Here is a 19,269-nt window from a genome sequence, read left to right as displayed (position 1 = left end):
TGTGTTGTCAGAAACTGACTTTCAGCTAGGTCCTGTTGGTAACTCCATGTTATGGTGACTCCACAGTTTAGCCAGAAAGCATTTGAAAAGAGCATTGACTTTGGTTACCTCTTTTCTGATGATGGAGGGTTTTCTGGTTTGCCTTTTAGGCCGCCAATGCATTGTCATAGCTAAGATTTGTTCTCTCTCTCTCTCTATCTCACTTCCTAGTAACTAATCACGTTAGCATGCTGTTAGAATAGCATCACTGATTTTGTTCTTGGCCTGTTATCCTTATGCTCCTAAGGTCATACTTAATTTTTGGCTATGCTTTCCTTTTCATTGTTAGAATATTTGCCACAAGAGGTCAAGGCCAGTGTAACAATTACATTTTGTGTTTTTAAAAAAGATTTTATTTATTTATTCATGAGAGACACAGAGAGAGAAGCAGAGACACAGCCAGAGGGAGAAGCAGGCTCCATGCAGGGAGCCCGATGTGGGACTCGATCCTGGGACCCTGGAGTCACTACCTGAGCCGAAGGCAGATGCTCAACCCCTGAGCCACCCAGGCATCCCAAAGTTTACATTTCTGAGCTGAAACAAATGGTACCATTCGTCCAGAACAGTTTCACCTTGCATCCTCGACTGAAGGGGCTCCCCTTAGTCTACATCTTAGGAATCAGAGGTGGTGAACTCTGAGCAGCCTGTGAACCACCAGGTACCCTTACTGCTGAACTCAGGGTGGATTCAAGCTGAGGAGGCAGGTACATAGCTTTCAAAATCGCTATACAGGGCATCTGTGAGCAAGAAAAAAACCCCATGTTGACCAAAACTCACATCTCATATAAAAATTAATTCAAACTGTATGACCGACAAGTATAAAACATAGTATTATACAACCTGTAGAGAAAAAGACAAAAGCCAATCTTTAGGACCTACACTGGGTAAAACATTAGACCTAACACCAAAAACACAATCCATAAAAGGAAACAGTAATAAATTGAATCGCATCAAAAGTAGAAACTTAAAAAAAAAAAAAAAGTAGAAACTTATGCTCCGCAACAGATGCTGCTAAGACGATGAAAACGAGTCTGCCGACAGGCAGAAAACAGTTGCAAACCCTCCGTCAGAGGACCGGTATCTTGAGCGCATGGAGAACCCTCAAGACGCGGCCTAAGAAAACGGGCCGAAGACCTGAGCAGGCCCTGCAGATGGACGATGGCTAACGAGCCCCCGAGGGGGCTCAGCTTCTCTGGCCATGCAAACTACACCGTGACGTGTCACTCCACAATGATCAGGACGACGAAAATATCAGGGAGTGACAAGAGGTCAAGTGACCCCATGCTGGTGGGGCACTCGTGCAGGGCTGGCGGGAAGGCGCGTGAAGTGGCACGGCCACTCTGGAAGGGGTACCCCAGTTCCTTACGAAATTCTATGTGCATGTAACATCCGACCAGCAATTCCCACTCTTGGGCATTTAATCTCAGAAAATTAAAGACTCATATTTATACAACAACCTGTACACAAATGCACCCGGTGTCTTGATGTGTCTGTGCCTCTCTCTGTGTGTGTCTCCCATGATCAAATAAATAAAAAATATTTTTTAAAAAAGAAAGAAAATTGTGAAATAGGCAAACCATGGAATACTACTCAGTACTAAATCAGAACAAAGTATTGAGACACGTGACATCTTGCACAGATCTCAAGTGCTATGGTCTGAATGTTTGTGTACCCCTAAATTTCGTATGTTCAAACCCATGGTGGAGCCTTTGGGGAGTGATTAAAGTCATAAGGGCGGAGTCGTCATGAATGGGATCAGTGCCCTTATAAAACAGCTATGAGAGGGGCGCCTGGGTGGCTCAGTCGGTTAAGTGTCTGCCTTCAGCTTGGGTCATGGTCCCAGGGTCCTAGGATGGGGCCCCGTGTTGGGCTCCCTGCTCAGAGAGGAGCCTGCTTTTCCCTCTCCCTCTGCCTGCCACTCCCCTGCTTGTGCTCCCTGTCAGATAAATACAGTCTTTATTTTTTTTTTTTAAGATTTTATTTATTTTTTCATGAGAGACACAGAGAGGCAGAGACATGGGCAGAGGGAGAAGCAGGCTCCGTGCAGCGAGCCTGACATGGGACTCGATCCCGGGACCCCAAGATCACACCCTAGGCCAAAGGCGGCGCTAAACTGCTGAGCCACTGGGGCTGCCCTAAATACAATCTTTAAAAAAAAAAAAAAAAAAAGGAGGTATGAGAAAGCTCCTCGCCCCTTCTGCCATGTGAGGTTAGTGAGAGAAGATGGCCTTATAAGAACCAGGAAGCGGCTTCTAACCAGAATAGAAGCTGGCACCTTGGTCTTGGTCTTGCAAGCTCCAGACCTGAGAAACACATTTCTGTGGTTTACAAGCCACCTAGTCCCCAGTGTTTTGCTAGAGCAGTCTGAATGGGCTAAAACACTAAATGAGAAAAAAATCTAATCTCAAAAGTTCACATATTATAGGATTCCATTTATATAATACTTTTGAAGTGACACAGTATAGAGACTGAGAACAGATGAGTGGTTGTCAGGGGAGGGAAGGAGAGGGAAGGAAGTGGCTACAAAAGAGTAGCACGTGAGATGGGTTTGATCTGTATCTTGGTCGACATCAAGACGTACAAATCTATACACATGACAGGATTCCACAGAGCTAGATACACACGAACACAGAGATGAGTGACCGTAAGCCTGGTGAAATACGAACAAGGTTGGTGGACTGCATCAATGTCAACATCATAGGAGAGTTACATAAGGTGCTGCCATTGTACAAAACTGGATGAAGGGTGGAGGAGAGTGCTCTGAAATATATCCTACAACTACCTGTGAATCTACAATTATCTCAAAATAAAACCTTTTTAAAAGGTCACTATATAGTTCTTATTTATTCTAAGTGCCCTCTTTCTAATATTCCATCCATTCGATGCCTAATTTCTTCTTCCAGTCTTGCTACTCTGTAGTCTTAACCAGTGGAAAATGTCGCCAGACAATCATTTAACTGTTGCTTTCCAAAATCTCTTATTCACAGTTTACTATTACTTAACTAGTTCATGCCAATATTCCAATACTGGCTCTGAGGCTGCATGAAATGGGCAAAGCACTGACTCTTATCTCACTGGTAACATAGTGGGAAACGCAGGTATATCATGAAAATAAATAAAATAAGTAAAGAACTTGACAAATAGTAGTTCCTTAAAAGCTCATTTCATTCTTTTTTCTTATTAACAATCTAAAATCTAGTTTGGTTTCTGGATAAAAAAAAAAAAACACGAACAAAACACTTTGGTTTTCAGCTTCCAAGGCTCACATTTGGAAAACAAGAAACGCATCTTTAACAAGCACAGACTGGGGATGTGGTGAGGCTGAATTCAGTTCTTAAGAAATATTTCAATTTAGGAGACCATAATGATCATTTTAGGCCTATGTGTTCTCACTTTGAGTTTGAAAACATTCTACCAAAATGGTAAGTGTTTTAGCATATCACACACTGTATTATGCTGAGTAGCTGCCCAATATATGGTTAAATCTGTAAAGAGTAACGAGTCGTCTACTAGATTACATCTACTCACAAACCAACAATTGTATGTATGTTGGATGAGTTCAGCTTTAATGATGACATGAACTCCAACGGGAGACTTTCATCCATTCCATCTACAAAAATACTTCTTAGTAGCCGACTCCCAACAGGTAATAGGCTTTAAATATGTCCTAGATTTTTTAGTCATAGCTACACCAAGTAAGCTACCAGAGCAGCAGGAAATAAGCATTTAGGATCCAAAATTCAATGTACGTTGCTAAATGTGAGCTCTCAAGCAACATGCTGTTCAGTGCATAATGACAGCACTAGATCCCCTGAGCAGCTCGGGCCTGTGAGAACTGTCAAAGCTGGAAAGACAAGAACCAAATGTTTTTCCTCTGCTGCAAGCAAGAAAAAGGATGAAAACAAAGTATATTTAGTTTCTACTGGCTAACCGCTTTGTTTATGAACACTCACAAAACACAGAACGCCAACTACTTGAGGACAAAGCCCCCCCCCAACATTTTCTTCAAGTACCGATAATAATTTTGTAAAGCAATGCTTACCGAGCGAAATAACTTTGTTTCCGTTCTTTCTTCTCTTCCTTGGTATCCATAATACACGATCAAAATGCAAAGGATTTGGAAAAGTCCTTCTTTTTAATCAATGAGTCATAACCCTACAATAAAAAAAAAGTGATTGTAAATTAAGAAGTTTATAACAGCCAATATGAAGAATAAAGCAGAGTGGAGCTACACGGCCCACCACAAAGGGAAGATAAACTTTAGCCAGTAAACGCAGTCCCATGAGTGATACATAAAATGCAAAGGTAAAAAAAAATAAAAAATAAAATAAAATGCAAAGGTATATGGGGGAAATAAAAATACCTACAATTATGATGGCATTGTTAAGCCAAAACAAAAGGTGGCTGGAAAAAATTAACTGAAGTATTTTCCTCGCAATTAACTATTACAAAATGTACTAAAATGGAAATCACTGATTTTTAAAGATTTTTAGGCTGCCTATGCAGAAGCTAATTTTTTTTTCAATTTATGAACTTATCATTTTTTACAGGTAATTAATGGTGAACATGTCTCATACATAATTATGAAAAATGGATCACTTAGGTGTTTTACAAGAATGTTCTTTCTTTAAAAATAACATCAGTGTTCTACTTTATTTTCGGAAACATGCCAGTGACTACATCCCACTTGAGCAAATGTGGAAATGAAAGTACAAAGCCTCAGGAAGCTAGTCCTCAAAATGGCTTTATACGCTTGCCTCTGCGTCTCCCTCTCTCCACCCTGCTACCCTTACCTATGCTTCCCAGGAGCAGCTTAAACCTGTAATAAAAGGCTGTCTCCAGATCAATCTTCCTTAAATACCACTTTCATCATGCCACTCCCCTGCTCAAAAATTTCCAATGTCTACTTCCTGCCTGATTCACTAACCTATATTTTCTGCAAGGCATTAGCTAGCCCTAAACTGCATCCTCTCACCCTGAGGGGTATCGAAGCAAAGGCAAAGAATGTTCATCAATCAAAATTATTTCTGAATTCAATTCCACGAACAATTTTTTAAAGGATTTAATTTTTAAGTAATCTCTACACCCAATGTGGGGCTTGAATCCACAACCCCAAGGTCAAGAGCCACATGCTTCACTGACTAAGGCAGCCAGCGCCTCTTCAACAGACAATCTAATTCACAATACATATTCCAAGGAAGGTACCAAAGACAAAGAAGCCATAGGGTAAGATATTTACCCTAATAGAGCTTACTGTCTTAAAAGGGAGATGCTTAGGATTTCAGGTCAGTGGGATACTGACTGCTATGGAGGAGGCACAGACGCCTCGAGAGCCCAGAGGAAGAACCACCCAGCTTCATGCAGGGCCCACCCCACGGGCTCCCCATGATTTGAAGGGTGAGTGTGGGTTCCCTACTTAAAGGGTACACGGAAGCAGGGCTAGCGTGAGCAACACAAGAGGACACAATGCTTCTCTGCCGCTCCAGGCCTGAATGCCAACGAAGCAGGGCCATGGTGAGGGTGAGGACGAAGACATGGGCAGGATTAGGGTCATGCAGGCCTTGTATGTCACTCCGAAGAGCCTGAGTTTAATTCCAGCCATGCCTCACGTGCTGCCCACTGCTCCCCGGTCAGACATCCCGAGCAGCAGTGCTGGCCTCGCCGCAGACATCGCCTCCGCGGTCAGCGGGAGGTCACGCCATCTTCTCCTCCCTGAGCTACGCCAGGGGAGGTCACCCAGGCGCCCTGCGTGCGGGACTGTGATGCAGCCACACTGGCAGCGTGGACTGGAGGCCTGCGGACAAGCAGCGGGAAGGCGACCGTCAGCAGAAGTTACAGTAGAACCAGTTCAGGGAGGAGGGCCCAGGCATGGGCAGCAGCAGCCAACACAGGAGGAGGGCGAGGAGCTCGAGAAATAGTTAGGAGGTGAGTAGTCAAGATCTGGTGGCTCATTCAGCGTGGACAACAGCAGAGAGGCCAGGTGAGGAGTGTCCTCCAAGCTTCTGCTTCGGGGGCTGGGCAGTCGGTGACGTGGAGGGGGCAGGCGGGGGCGGGCCGGGGGCGCAGAAACAGACGGCAGAGCAGTTTCTGGGCGCATGGCCTTTGGGGTGTCCGGGAGACAGTCACCCGAGACCTTCACCAGATGCTTGACTATGTGTAAAGCACGTGAGGGCGGTGAGGGCTGGGGAAACAATTTAGCAATTAGCAGCATATGGTTGTGGTTAAGAGAAAAGAAAAGAAAAGAAAAAAGAAAAGAAAGAAAAGAAAAGAAAAGAAAAGAAAAGAAAAGAAAAGAAAAGAAGAGAAAAGAAGAGAAAAGAAGAGAAAAGAAGAAAAGAAAAAAGAAAAGAAAGAAAAAAAAAGGAAAGAAAAAAGAAAAAGAAAAGAAAGGAAAGGAAAGGAAAGGAAAGGAAAGGAAAGGAAAGGAAAGGAAAGGAAAGGAAAAGAAAAGAAAAGAAAAGAAAAGAAAAGAAAAGAAAAGAAAAGAAAAGAAAAGAAAAGAAAAGAAAAGAAAAGAAAAGAAAACAGAGTCCTCGGTGGAAGCATCGAGGCACACCCTGAACTCTGACCGCTTGGCCTCCATGCCCCCGACATGCACCCTGTGCTCAAGGACTTGATCAACCAGAAGGGAAAATAAGATGTGCACAAATCACTAAAATGAAGGTGGCAGCTTGGTGTTGTCCAAAGAAAGAGAGTAAGACGACGGAAGACACAAAGTTCAATTTTGATGGAGGTGATAGAAAGTAAGTCTTTCAGGGCAGAGGGGATTTCAGTAGGTAAAGAGAGAGAAGATTCCAGAAAGAGGGATCAACTGGGCACACACGTGTGGATAGAAAAAAAAAAAAAAAGGAAAACCAAGTCACGTTCAGGCAAGGAGAGAGTAGCTACCAGATAAGAAAAGAGATCCAATCAGAACCCTGCCTACCAGAAGTTATTGGCTTCGACCCGTGATCCACACGTTAGCTCTTTCCATCCTCCCAACCATACCGGCAGTCAGTCTCCTTATTTCCACTAAACGGAGGCTGAGAGATACTGATTGCCCTAGTTCAACAGCACCCGCTGTGGTGGAGCACGGATTTAAATCCGGTTTGGGGGGCAGCCCGGGTGGCTCACCGGTTTAGCGCCGCCCTCAGCCCAGGGCCTGACCCTGGGGTCCTGGGATCAAGTGCCGCATTGGGCTCCCTGCATGGAGCCTGCTTCTCCCTCTGTCTGTGTCTCTGCCTCCCTCTCTTTCTCTCTCTCTCTCAAATAAATAAAATGTTTTAAAAAAATAAATAAATCCGGTTTGGCGTACAATTCAATGTCTTTTAATAACCTTTGGAGCCAGAAATATCTGGAAATGAGTGAGAAAAGCAGTCTAGAACCAACCGTGTCTGAGCCTCCGCACAGATTCCACAGGTTAGAAGGAACGCAGCTGGCGGGGGGGGGGGGGGGCGCTGGGGGTTGGGGGGCACAGAGCCCTCCAGCAGGACTGCGCCAGCACAGCGGCAGGGTGGAAGCCTGGCCTCAAGGAAGGAACGGTCATTCAAGAAGTGGGGTGATGAAAGGAGGAGGGAAAAGAAAAGACAGTGCTGTCCGACCGTCCTGAGCTCAGTCTCACAGTGTGGGCCAAACCCACGGGGGTCCCTTCACCACCTCCTCTCCCCCGACTCTGCATCCTAAATCCTTACCCTTTCCCCACACTTGAAGCTTGGGTCTAGCACGAGGCCCGGTTGTGCCCTGAAGCCTTCCCTGGCCACTTGGTGCTCTTCTCTCTCTTCCTTAGGAACTTATTTCAGCTTAATACCTACCGTGAGGCCCTTCGTCATTCGCTGGGTGACAACGCTGCTCCACTTAGCCTCCTCTGCCACAAACCACCCAAAACCTCCTTCAAGTCAAAAACCACCATGCTTTACAATTTCCTTTTACTTCCCTAAATACCTAACACAGAACTAGGCAGTAAATCCACATAAAAGCTAAGCGAAGAATTAATCCAGGCTTGGGGTAAGGTCAATTATATGGCAGACCGATAGAAATCCCAGAATTCCCATTCCCCCTCCCCCCAATTAAGAATTACTTGGAGGGAAAGAAAGAAGAAAAGAAAGAAAAGAAAAAAAGAAAAGAAAAGAAAAGAAAAAAGAAATAACCAACCAACCCAGGGATGAGAGGTATAGATGCAAACCAGTCTCTCTCTCAGACTCCAGAAAGATGAGAATCCCTGCTCTGAACCAGGTGGTTTATTTTAAAGTTCCTCTCCTGCATGCCACCATATGTGATGATCCCTGTTTATTAGATTTCTCCTCATGAATAAAAATGAAGTCATAACAATCTAATTGGAAAATTTTTATATTGCAAGCTGAGCCAGAAACTAATATTTGGTTCTGGTAGAAAAATATTGACAAAAATAAGCGCAAGAGAAAAAGATTAAATGATCCAAGAACTGACATCTGGTGCCGCTGTGTCTGTTTAGAACTTACAAAGCTTTTTTTTTTTTTAAATATTCTATTTCATAAAAAATATACTAATCTTTGATTTCTTTTAAATTTCTGGGAATTTTTATATTCCTTAAGACATACGCAGTCCTTTCAGATCTAGACACGCCAACAGGTCAACCAGGAAGAGAGCAGAAAAGGATGCTATAAAAATGATTTGCACAGAGCACCACACAGCAGCCTTCATGCTTCACTGAAGAACCACAGCTCCTTAAATCAATCTCTAATGGGAACTACATTTTCCATTTTAAGTGGTTATAATGGGCTTCTTAAAAGCCCTTCTTGCATTTAATGTTGACTTTTCTTCACATCAATAAACTCTAGACTCATCCAAACACTGAACTGCAAGAGCCTCCTCCATTTACAACATATTACAGACCAAAAAGAATTTCATGAGGGAAACATAAGATGAATCTTCTAAATATTTCTTTTTTTGTGATCTTAAATCGGGATAGTCAATTTAAACCTAAATTCAGTTCATTATGCAAATAAAAAAAGGCACCTATAAAATCCTTACCTTGCAAGCGCTGTGCTGAAGACAAAATATTTACTGTTATTACCTGCAAAGTGCTCCCTGCTTGAGACCAACGGCCCCTTGGAAAGAATTCAAGCACCGAGCTACGGGCGGCTCCCGAGGTACAGCCAGCCAGCAGGGCCCACAGGGCCCAGGACGGCTTTCCAGATTCACATCTACCACCAGTCCAGACTAGAAAAACACTGGTGTGCCTATGATGTCCATCAGCTGTTTTCCCAACAACATGTTTCCTATTATACAAATGAAATTATGACAAAAACATGCTTCAAGGCTTGGTCACACTACGTTTGGCCACTTAGGGGACACACCAAACTGTACCTTTCTATGCAGACATTTCCTCCTCGAAAATACCTACACTTGTACAGAAATAGAAGAGGTGGTCAGTGTTTCTCAAAGCCACACTGTCATCTAAACAAAGGAAGGATATTCGAATTTCAGCGGTAACCAAGGTCTGAATTTGAATACTCTCTTTGGCAAGAAACCTGGCAAGAAAGACATAGCAACAGAGATGAAAGGGCGCTGCAGACGTGTCCGGGAGCAACCGGGAGATAATGCCCCCACGTAGATAAGTGTGTGTCACTAAACCAAAACGACATAAAAGAGAACTCATTACAGAACCAAGAGCTAAAAAGCTATGCCTGAGTCAAGGTGATGATCCTGGGGAGGCCAATGGTCTCTGCTACTTAGGAAAATGGGACAAAGGCGGCAGATGGCAAAAGGAATGGAGAACTCATCAGCTCGTATTCCACTACTCCTCACCGAGGAACCTGGAATCAGAGCTGAAAAGAATCACACAAATGCGAGTTTCATGCAAGACAAGTATGGAAATGGGCACCTGACTGGCTCAGGCAGCACAGCACACAACTCTCCATCTTGGGGTCCTGGGTTCGAGCCCCACGCTGGGTGTAGTAGAATTTACTTATAAAGAAAAAAAGGGAGAGGTAGAGAGATTGCATCAAAGCTCCTAAATACTTTTATTTTTTTAAAGATTTATTTATTCATGAGACACACACAGAGAAAGGCAGAGACACAGGCAGAGGGAGAAGCAAGCTCCCTGCGGGGAGCCCGATGTGGAACTCGATCCCAGGACCCCGGGGTCACGCCCTGAGCCCAAGGCAGGCGCTCCACTGCTGAGCCCCCCAGGGGCCCGCCCCTAGATACTTTAAATGAAGACCCATCTCTGGGCTCGCTAGATCGTTTTATAAATTCCACCTAAGAAGAGAGTGTGCAAATGAGATTCCTAAAAAGTCACTGGCGGGGTCAGGAATTAACAAAGATGTGGAAAGTACCAGCAGCCTGCCAATGGGCAAATACATTTTCATTTCCGTCAAAAGTTAGAAAAGAGTGTACTTCGGGATCCCTGGGGGCTCAGCGGCTTAGCGCTGACTTCGGCCCAGGGCGTGATCCTGGAGACCCGGGATCGAATCCCACATGGGGCTCCCTGCATGGAGCCTGCTTCTCCCTCTGCCTGTGTCTCAGCCTCTCTCTATCTCCCATGAATAAATAAATCAATCTTTAAAAAAAAAAAGTTAGAAAAGGGATTGTGTAAACCACACACTGCAGACCATCACACAGATCCCCCGCAAAACTCTAGAGAGGTCACAGCAGGCAGGTTGGCCGGGACGTGGAAGAAGGGGCACTGAAACGTGGGATGGAGGCCCTAGGGACCGGGGCCATCTCGCGGACCGATCAGAGGCCACAGGCCCTTTTCTGAGGCCTCCTCGAGTGCTCTCGGTGCGGGTGGGAGCTGCGGCAGCGCTCGCGGCCCATCAGCTCGAAGGCCACGCGGCAGGTACCCGCATGGGCAGACCACCGAGGGGAGCCACCAAGTGCTGGGAAGGGAAGGAGAGTCAAGGAAGAGCCGGGCCATGAAGGGGGGGTGGGGCATCTGGACCAATTCTCTCTATCTGCTTACGGATAAGATAAAGACATGTGGGCTGGTTGGGGCTGGATGCTTCTAGGTCCGTGGGGAAGGAAAGACGTTGAGCCACTGTGCCCGAGGGATGAGGGGACGACCAACTGACCTGACCCCAGAGCCGGGAGCTGACGCCCATCTTCAGCCAGAGGGAGGGTGCTAACAGCCTAATGCAGTATTTGTTCTCAGCTCCTGTCCTCAGAGGCGGCAAATTTACTACTGACTTGAATGAAAATAGGGACCTCCTCATTAGACTTTCGGAAGAGGGATTAATAACCTCCCTATGATAGCAATTGGATCCCGACAGACCTCAGCATAGCTGTAGGAAGGTTTGGAACAAACCCCCCAGGACCCTACGGTTTGGCATCTGGGTGAGGAGCTGAGGAATGAGAGGGGCAGAGCTTAGCATCAGCACAAATGAATAGGACACCTGCAGCTTTCCAAAGCTGCAGGTTTCAGGGAGCCTAAGCTCCACATCCCCCATCATGACATTCCAAGGCCCTTCCTTCCAAAAAGAAAACAAAACAAACAAACAAACAAAAAATCCAGTTAATAATCAGCCCAGAAAAAAAAAAAAAAAAGATTATGATGGTCTGTGTCACCCTTCTCGAGGATGAGGATAGATCAAGATGACTGCATCTAACTCTAGCTCTTACACTATAGGAGAAATAAAAGGTAAGTGGAGCAACCAGGATGGTTAAGTGACATAAAACTAATTTTTAAGATAGTAGTCAAAGGAGCAGGCCAGCATGAGCCTCAAGAGAGTTGGAATGAACTGACAGCTATTTTCAAATACCTGAAAGATCAGACCTGGTCATGGATTTAGGCTTGAATTTATAGACCTTTGAGGAGAATACCTAGGACCAGCTGTTAGATATGCAGGGAGACAGGTTTTGGCTCCACATAAGGAACAACTGTCTGACAGGGAGATGCAAAGCGCCGTCTGCAGATAGGGTGGTTTCCTAGTCTCCAGAAGAGACTGAGCACAAGCCCAACCACCACTTCGTGAGACTGCTGTAGACCAGCACTTCTCAACCTTCTTGGGATCAACACCCCTCATCTACAAGAATATATATTCCATAAAATGCCCCTTAAAATACTGAAATGAAGTTCATAGCTGATATAACCTACCAACACACATAAATTTATGAAATCAGTATAATACCCAAGAGAAAAGGAGGTTATAACGGCTATTACAACAGGTAAATTCTCAGACACAAGTTCACTGAAAGATGTCATGAAATACTCAGATCTTTGCACCTTCTTCTATAGGGCAAGTTTAGCTATAAGAGAAATGGGGTCAGAAATGATCTCATTCCAAACGAGAAGTACCAGAAAATGGAAAAGCAGAGGTTGAGGGGGTAGGAGGGAGTAGGTAACGAGGGGGGATGCAGGGAACATGAGATTAAAACTAGTGCTGTAAATAATAATCGGGTATTTCTAAACATGGTAATTTAAAGCTACCCTTTCTTTATAAATGTCCCAATAAATACTCACAGAGGTCCTACAGCAGATAGAAAATTCCTGAGTGTCAGGGACTATTCCTTGTTGTCCAGAACCATCCCACTCAATACAGGGCATTCGATGCTTCTCCATCCTCCCAACAAAATGCCAAGAGTGTGTCCCTCCCCACCTCCCACCCCCGCCACCCCCCAATAACTGTGAGAAACTAACTGCATCCTGGTGGGGGCGGGGGGGGGGATATTACACTCATTGAGAACCATGCATGATTCTAGAGGAAAGTCAAGCTCTGTGGGTAAACTAATATTTTTAAAAACTGTAATGAAAAATTATTAATTCCAAAAATTCTTTCAAAGCTGAGATTATATAAACTCCATGCACAAGAAGTTCTCTGCAAGAAGCTGTCCTTCACCTGACCTCTGTGACCTCTGTCATTAAGGCATCACTGGAGCAGGACCCCGGCCTGGTTAACATCCAGACTCCAGCATTGCCAAAGTGTGTAACTTTGGACAATGTACCCGGTTTTTCTAGTCCTCGGCTTCCTTACCTGCAAAGGGCTGTTATAAGAGGTTAAGTGTGTCCAGGAGGTATCTCTAGAGTCTCCTGCCCCATGGAATAGAAAATTCTATGCAGCCAACCCAAATGTTCCAGTATTCATGCAAATGATACCTCCCTTCAAAAGCACCTGAAGAGCTAGATTCAAATGTGCCCCAAACAGAAAAATCACATAATAAACAAACTCAGGGGACGCCTGTGTGGCTCAGTGGTTGAGCGTCTGCCTTGGGCTCAGGTCATGATCCCAAGGTCCCGGGATCCAGTCCCACATCAGAGTCCCCAGAGGGAGCCTGCTTCTCCCTCTGCCTGTGTCTCTGCCTCACTCTCTCTCTGTCTCTCATGAATAAATAAAATCTTAAAAAAACAAATAAATAAAAATAAATGAACTGAGGCTAGGCAGCTCCAGTAAATATAAAGCCGTCAGACAGCCATCAGCTACAGTTAAACCTTTACTGAACATTAACCACATGCACCAAGTTTTTGGTTCGATGCTGTTACATTGTTTAATCTTTCTGACCCACTGAGGGAGTTAATACTTTTAATCCTTTTCAGATAAAGAATCTGAAGTTCAGAAAGGTTAAAGAACTTAATCAAGGTCAAACAACCAGAAGAGTGAGAGCCAGAATAATCAGCCCTTACCTGGTGCCAAGGTCAAACCCACTACAAACCCACTCTAATGCGAGGCTAGATCTCTGCACAGAATTTTCACTTCAACTGCCTGGTTCTCTCTGCATTTACCCACCATTAAAAAAAAAAAAACAAGAGTGTGAACACCAGCTTTTTGCCCAACTGTCTTTTAGGACCTAAGTCCTAAAGGGGATTTAGGCTCCTCACTACTATTCATTAACAAATGCATGGCAGTGAACTTGGCCTTGCATTCAAATAAATACTCACTGCCTAAAAAGTCAGGCTTTCAAAGAGCTAACCATTAATTCCCTAAACTAAATGAATTCTCTCTGAAGTCTTCAGAAGGGAAGTAATGGCATAACTTTGAATACACCAGAAATATTTCTTAGTTGGCCATCTTTTGTTTCTGTTGTTGTGAAATATCATCTGCCAATCCAGTTATTTTTCCACTGAAAATTAGTAAAGACAGAGAATCAGAATCAGAAAATGGAATCTTTTTTTTTTTTAAGATTGTATTTATTTATGTATCCAGGAGAGACACAGAGACAGAAGCAGAGACACAGGCAGAGGGAGAAGCAGGCTCCCTGCAGGGAGCCCCATGTGGGACTCAATCCCAGGACCTTGGGGTCACGCCCTGAGCTGAAGGCAGACGCTCAACCGCTGAGCCCCCCCCAGGCGTCCCTTCATCTTTTCAAAATAACATCTCTTTATAAAGTTATGAGTCCTTTTTTTTCCCTAGAGACTAAAATCATAGGTTCTTTTTAGAACTAAAAATCATGATTCTATAAAAATTCTACCAGAGGCTGTTAATGTACTGCATGCATTCTCTCATTAATATTCATAAGAATAAAAGCATTTCGTGTCATAAAGTTTTCCACCAGTGCACAGAGACAGATCAGAGGAGAAAAATACACAGAAGGTCATATAGAAAGTTATTAGAGGCGGTGAAAACAGAGGAGAGACTACTCTGGCAACCTCATCTCTCATACATAGGGAAAACTTCCTCTTTTTTACCATCAACCACTATGTATTGGGTGTCTGCTACATGCACATGATTGTCTTTCACAAGACTGGGGAAAAATCTGATGCCCACATCACTCACAGAAGTGGTTTGTGGGGACACCCCCGGCTGTGGCTCTAGCACTGTGAGATCGTCCCTAGATGGTCTCTGAGATGAATCTAAAGCTGGAAGGCACCAAAGAGCATCAACAAAGGAACAGGTGACATGGGAACAAAAGTTTGTCCTCAATTACTTCTGGAATGCATTTTTATTTTATCAGACCTATTGCTAAAATCCTAGGATCTCTGGCCTTTTGATTTTTTTTTTTTAATTGATCGATTGATTGCTTGCAGACCTCTTCTGGCCTTGGCCCAAAAGGAATAATAAGCTCCACACTCTTTGGAGTCTCTCTACTAGTTCAGAACTGAAGCTCCTTCCCCAAGGCCTTCAGAGAATAGGTGCCAAAGGGAATGGCTGTGCCAGCTCCCTGTGCTCACAGCAAATGCTGTCACTGCTAAAGTTGTAGTCTTACACCAGGCCCCAATTCCTTCAATTTTAGGACAGAAATAAGTGTGAGCAGCAGTTACTATTACTAACTTATTATTGTTGTTATGATGATCACTTAGTGGGAGGTGTCTGTTTGGTAGATCTGAATTAGAGGTGACTGATGCAAACAAAATGAATAAAACGTTATGGATAAAAAGAGGTCATAAATGCAATGCCTTTATTTTCTTTGTAAAGAACTAGTTTTTCAACAATGCAATTTGAGTGTCTTTTGAGGCAATCAAGGGCCAGAGAAGTTCACTCTACAAGGTAAACCATTTCACTAAGGAAAAGGTAACCAGCTTCTTCATCCTTAAGGATAGTATCTGCAACTGAATGCATTTTCGAAATACCCCGGACTATGTGCATAGTTGTAAAAATACAAACTAAAAAATAGAACTATCACTTTTTAATGTGCCTTCAGCACAATTATTTATACGGAGAGTACAAGACGCAATAAATAATTTGCACTTACTTCGAAACAGTGCTTTGTCACCTATTCATTAGCAATCTCTTCAATTCAATAAGCATTTACTAAAAACATGTCTTATTCCTACCACTATACTATTCATCTAAAACCTATGACTACCAAAAGGACCCAACAGGCTCTAAGAAACCTTTGATTTTTGACAAGGAGGTAAAATTAACATAAATAAAACAATCAGAAAATAGGGATGGGACCAAAAAAAATCGATGACTAATAAAATCTGTTTCAGCACAGAAAAGTGTTAACGACAAGAAAAGGGGCAGGTCACATGAGCCAGTGTTGTTAGGAAAGGGGCCTGAAGCGGGACAACACTGAAAACAACCACACATGGTTGTGTTTCAACACTGTGCACCATCAGCCATTGTGTCCCTAAACCAGAACACTTTCACCCTTATGGAACATGTTCCCTCTCAGATGCTCAAGAGGACTATGATTGTACGTCTGACGTAGATGGAGAGGACATGTAGTGCGTTGGTCGGTAGGATCCAAAATGTGCTAAATCCGCAGATATAGGTTCAGGAAAAAGGCATAATGGAAAGTGTCGAAGGCACAGGCAATCTGCAGAACACAAAATTAAATCAGCATTGTGAAGGTCTAGGACCTCTTCGTGTTAAAAAATATATATATATGTGAATCCAACTACAATTTTCCAAGAGATTGGGTTAAGAAACCAAGTTTATGGTTTAAATACATTTTCTTTTTTTTTAAATTTTTTTAAGAGTTTATTTATTTATCCATGAGAGACAGAGAGAGAGTGAGAGAGGCAGAGACACAGGCCGAGGGAGAAGCAGGCTCCATGCAGGGAGCCCAACACAGGACTGGATCCCAGGACCCCGGGGTCATGCCCTGGGCTGCAGGCAGCTGGCCGTCTCATGCTCCGTGCCACGACGCAGAGTACGCACCTCCGCCACTCGGCCATGTGGCCGGTTGGGACCAGGAGGTTGAGGACAAACGGGGTGCCCCAGTTCACCCGGAGGCTCTGAGAGGCCTGGCCAGCTTCTACCCTCCACCCGATGAGCCTGCATCAGGTACCGATCCCCCGTCTTCAGCCGGGTCCCAGGATGGAGACACGTGGAACAGGCCTGAGCTCCTACCTGCACTTTGGAGGCCACCCCCCCCCCTCGCCCAACCCAACCCGGAGTGGCCAAACCGCAGGCAATGGGCAGATTTATGAATGTGAAATAAATAATTGTGGTTCTAAGCCACGAAGATTTGGAGGCCGTTCTGCAGCACTATCACCACAAAAAGCCCCAAACACCCTTAGAAATATCCTGATCCGGGGATCCCTGGGTGGCGCAGCGGTTTGGCGCCTGCCTTTGGCCCAGGGCGCGATCCTGGAGACCCGGGATCGAATCCGACATCGGGCTCCCGGTGCATGGAGACTGCTTCTCCCTCTGCCTATGTCTCTGCCTCTCTCTCCCTCTCTCTCTCTCTCTCTGTGACTATCATAAATAAACAAAAATTAAAAAAAAAAAAGAAATATCCTGATCCACAAATTACCTTGTGGATTTTTTGCAGGAGGATCAAAGCCACACAGTACGTACCACTGTTGAGAAGAATCCTGTGCCAGGCTGGAATACCGAGGCCCAGAGACCGGGGGCCACTAACCCAGCCGAGAAAGCGCCCTCCCTTCCAGGTGCCATTTGCCCCCTAACCAGCGTGCATGGCTCCGGAAATTTAGCCAAAAGAAGGCATCACCTGACAGCGAGGCGGCCTTAGGCACATCTTGGTATATCCACCTGCGGACCTGGCTACCGCCTGGGCTTATGCGGTGAACTGTGGTCCCCCCCCCCCCCCCCGCCGCCCGGCCCTCAAAACGTTTACGCTGCATCCACGTCCTACACACCACGACCTTATTCGGGGAAGGGCACTTGCAGACGCAACTGGTTAGGATGAGGTCACAGGGAGCATGGCGGCCTCTACTGCGGGTGTCCTTCTAAGACGACGGCCCTACGGAGCTAGGGCCCCCCTGGGAGGAGGCCAGGGGATGGGGAAGCAGAGATGGGGGTGATGCGCCGCAAGCCAAGGACGGCCACCGAGTCACCAGAAGCCCCACGCAGCCAGGGGACAGCTGTCTCACGCTAGAGCTCTTGGCGCGGCCCGCCCCTGTGCGCTGGAGGAATTCACTCATCTTAAACTGTCCGCCCTTCGCACTGTGCCAAAGGATTCCTCCCCCCCCCAAAGTGCTGTGACTTTCCCACCTGGCCATTCTTCCTCTTAGAACGTAAAGAAAGGTGAGCAAGTACTTGAGAACACCGGTAAAATTTTGCGGAGTCTTGGAGCAGAAAGCTCCCTCGGTTACTTGGCATCTGTACCGGGGAGATCATCGGAGCACGGCTTCTTTGAATGGGGGGGACAAAGGACTGACCTGACGCCCATATTACGCCACCGTCCCAGACGCTGGCGACTGCAGTCTGACCCCCCCCGCCCCCACCAGGCTGCTGGGTTGCCCGTGCGTGCTACGCCGCCTCGGACCGCTTTCTAACTGGTTGCGCTTCGTGCCTCATCCTCATCAGGCTGCTGGCTCTCCAAAGGCCGGGACTGTGCCTTATGTTTTATGTGCACAAGTGCAGGCACGTGTGTACACACACATTACAGCTCCTCGTCTAGGCTAGCACAGGATTTACGTTGAATACTTTTTTTTTTTTCCTTTGGTTATGGCTAAATACCCAACAGAAACCAATTAAGGGTATGGAACACCGAGTCTCGCCTTTTATTTGGATCAAGGGTCTCCATTTTTATTTTTAATTCTTTAAATTTTTTATTTTATTTTTTATTTTTTTGGGTCTCCATTTTTAAAAGTTACATTCCATCAATAAAAGTCTCTGAGCATAAAATCCTGGTAAGTATATTATTTTTACTTATAAAAAACATGTCTTCTGCACTAATAGATGCATTTCAAAACATATAACAAAAATAGAAGTCATGAAAAGATGATACATTCTAGCAATTTCTTCCCTTACCCTCATGGGGCACATCAATCCTAGTTGGGAAGACACTGGTCCAGACTATGAGGGCAGATATAGGAAAATGTTCCCCACGATTTTTGTCCTTTCCAGGAAATGCAAGATCTATGAGAATCCATCACGTTTAAGAACTTTAAACACATTCTCTGGAAGATTCATTAAATTGCCTTGATCAAACAAGCAGTATTTTTAGAGTTGATGATAGAAGTGTCCTTGCAATTAGGGTTAGTTTGTATATTACTGGGCCCCAACTGTAAATCCATTGCTAACCATGGTTCTCACAGTTGAGCTCTTTAGTCTTTAGAAATGAAAATTCAAAAAAAAATGAAAATTCATTATCAAAATTTCAGATAAATATAAGACTGAGAAAACCAAATGAGGTCACAGTTTAATTCTGCAAAGAAAGAAAGGAGAAGGTTGGGCAGGAAAGATAGAACAGAAAGCTCATAAACTATCTCTTAAGAATATTATCAACACAACAACACCCAATTGTCCTGTGTCCCATGTACACACATGAATACCACTGTGCTAGAAAACTGAAGGGCATAGAGTAATATAAAACACAGTTCCAGGGTGCCTGGGAGGCTCAGTAGGTTAAGAGTCTGCCTCTGGGGATCCCTGGGTGGCGCAGCAGTTTAGCGCCTGCCTTTGGCCCAGGGCGCGATCCTGG

At 44.8% G+C, this 19,269-nt stretch overlaps 1 protein-coding gene across 4 annotated transcripts in view; it reads right to left on the bottom strand.

Moving 5' to 3' along the window:
- NCOA7 (nuclear receptor coactivator 7) overlaps positions 1–19,269 on the bottom strand; it is a 158,001-nt gene that overhangs the window by 119,602 nt on the left and 19,130 nt on the right. For all 4 annotated transcript variants that reach the window (XM_055310424.1, XM_055310425.1, XM_055310426.1 and 1 more), the window contains exon 2: positions 4,082–4,194. In XM_055310424.1, the coding sequence (XP_055166399.1) occupies positions 4,082–4,131 (50 nt within the window). In that variant the 5' untranslated portion in view covers positions 4,132–4,194. The remainder of the gene's footprint in view (positions 1–4,081; positions 4,195–19,269) is intronic.

Source organism: Nyctereutes procyonoides, unplaced genomic scaffold, assembly GCF_905146905.1.
Source record: "Nyctereutes procyonoides isolate TBG_1078 unplaced genomic scaffold, NYPRO_anot_genome, whole genome shotgun sequence".
In the NCBI taxonomy this organism is placed as follows: domain Eukaryota; kingdom Metazoa; phylum Chordata; class Mammalia; order Carnivora; family Canidae; genus Nyctereutes; species Nyctereutes procyonoides.
This window is presented reverse-complemented; position numbering and strand designations above follow the sequence as displayed.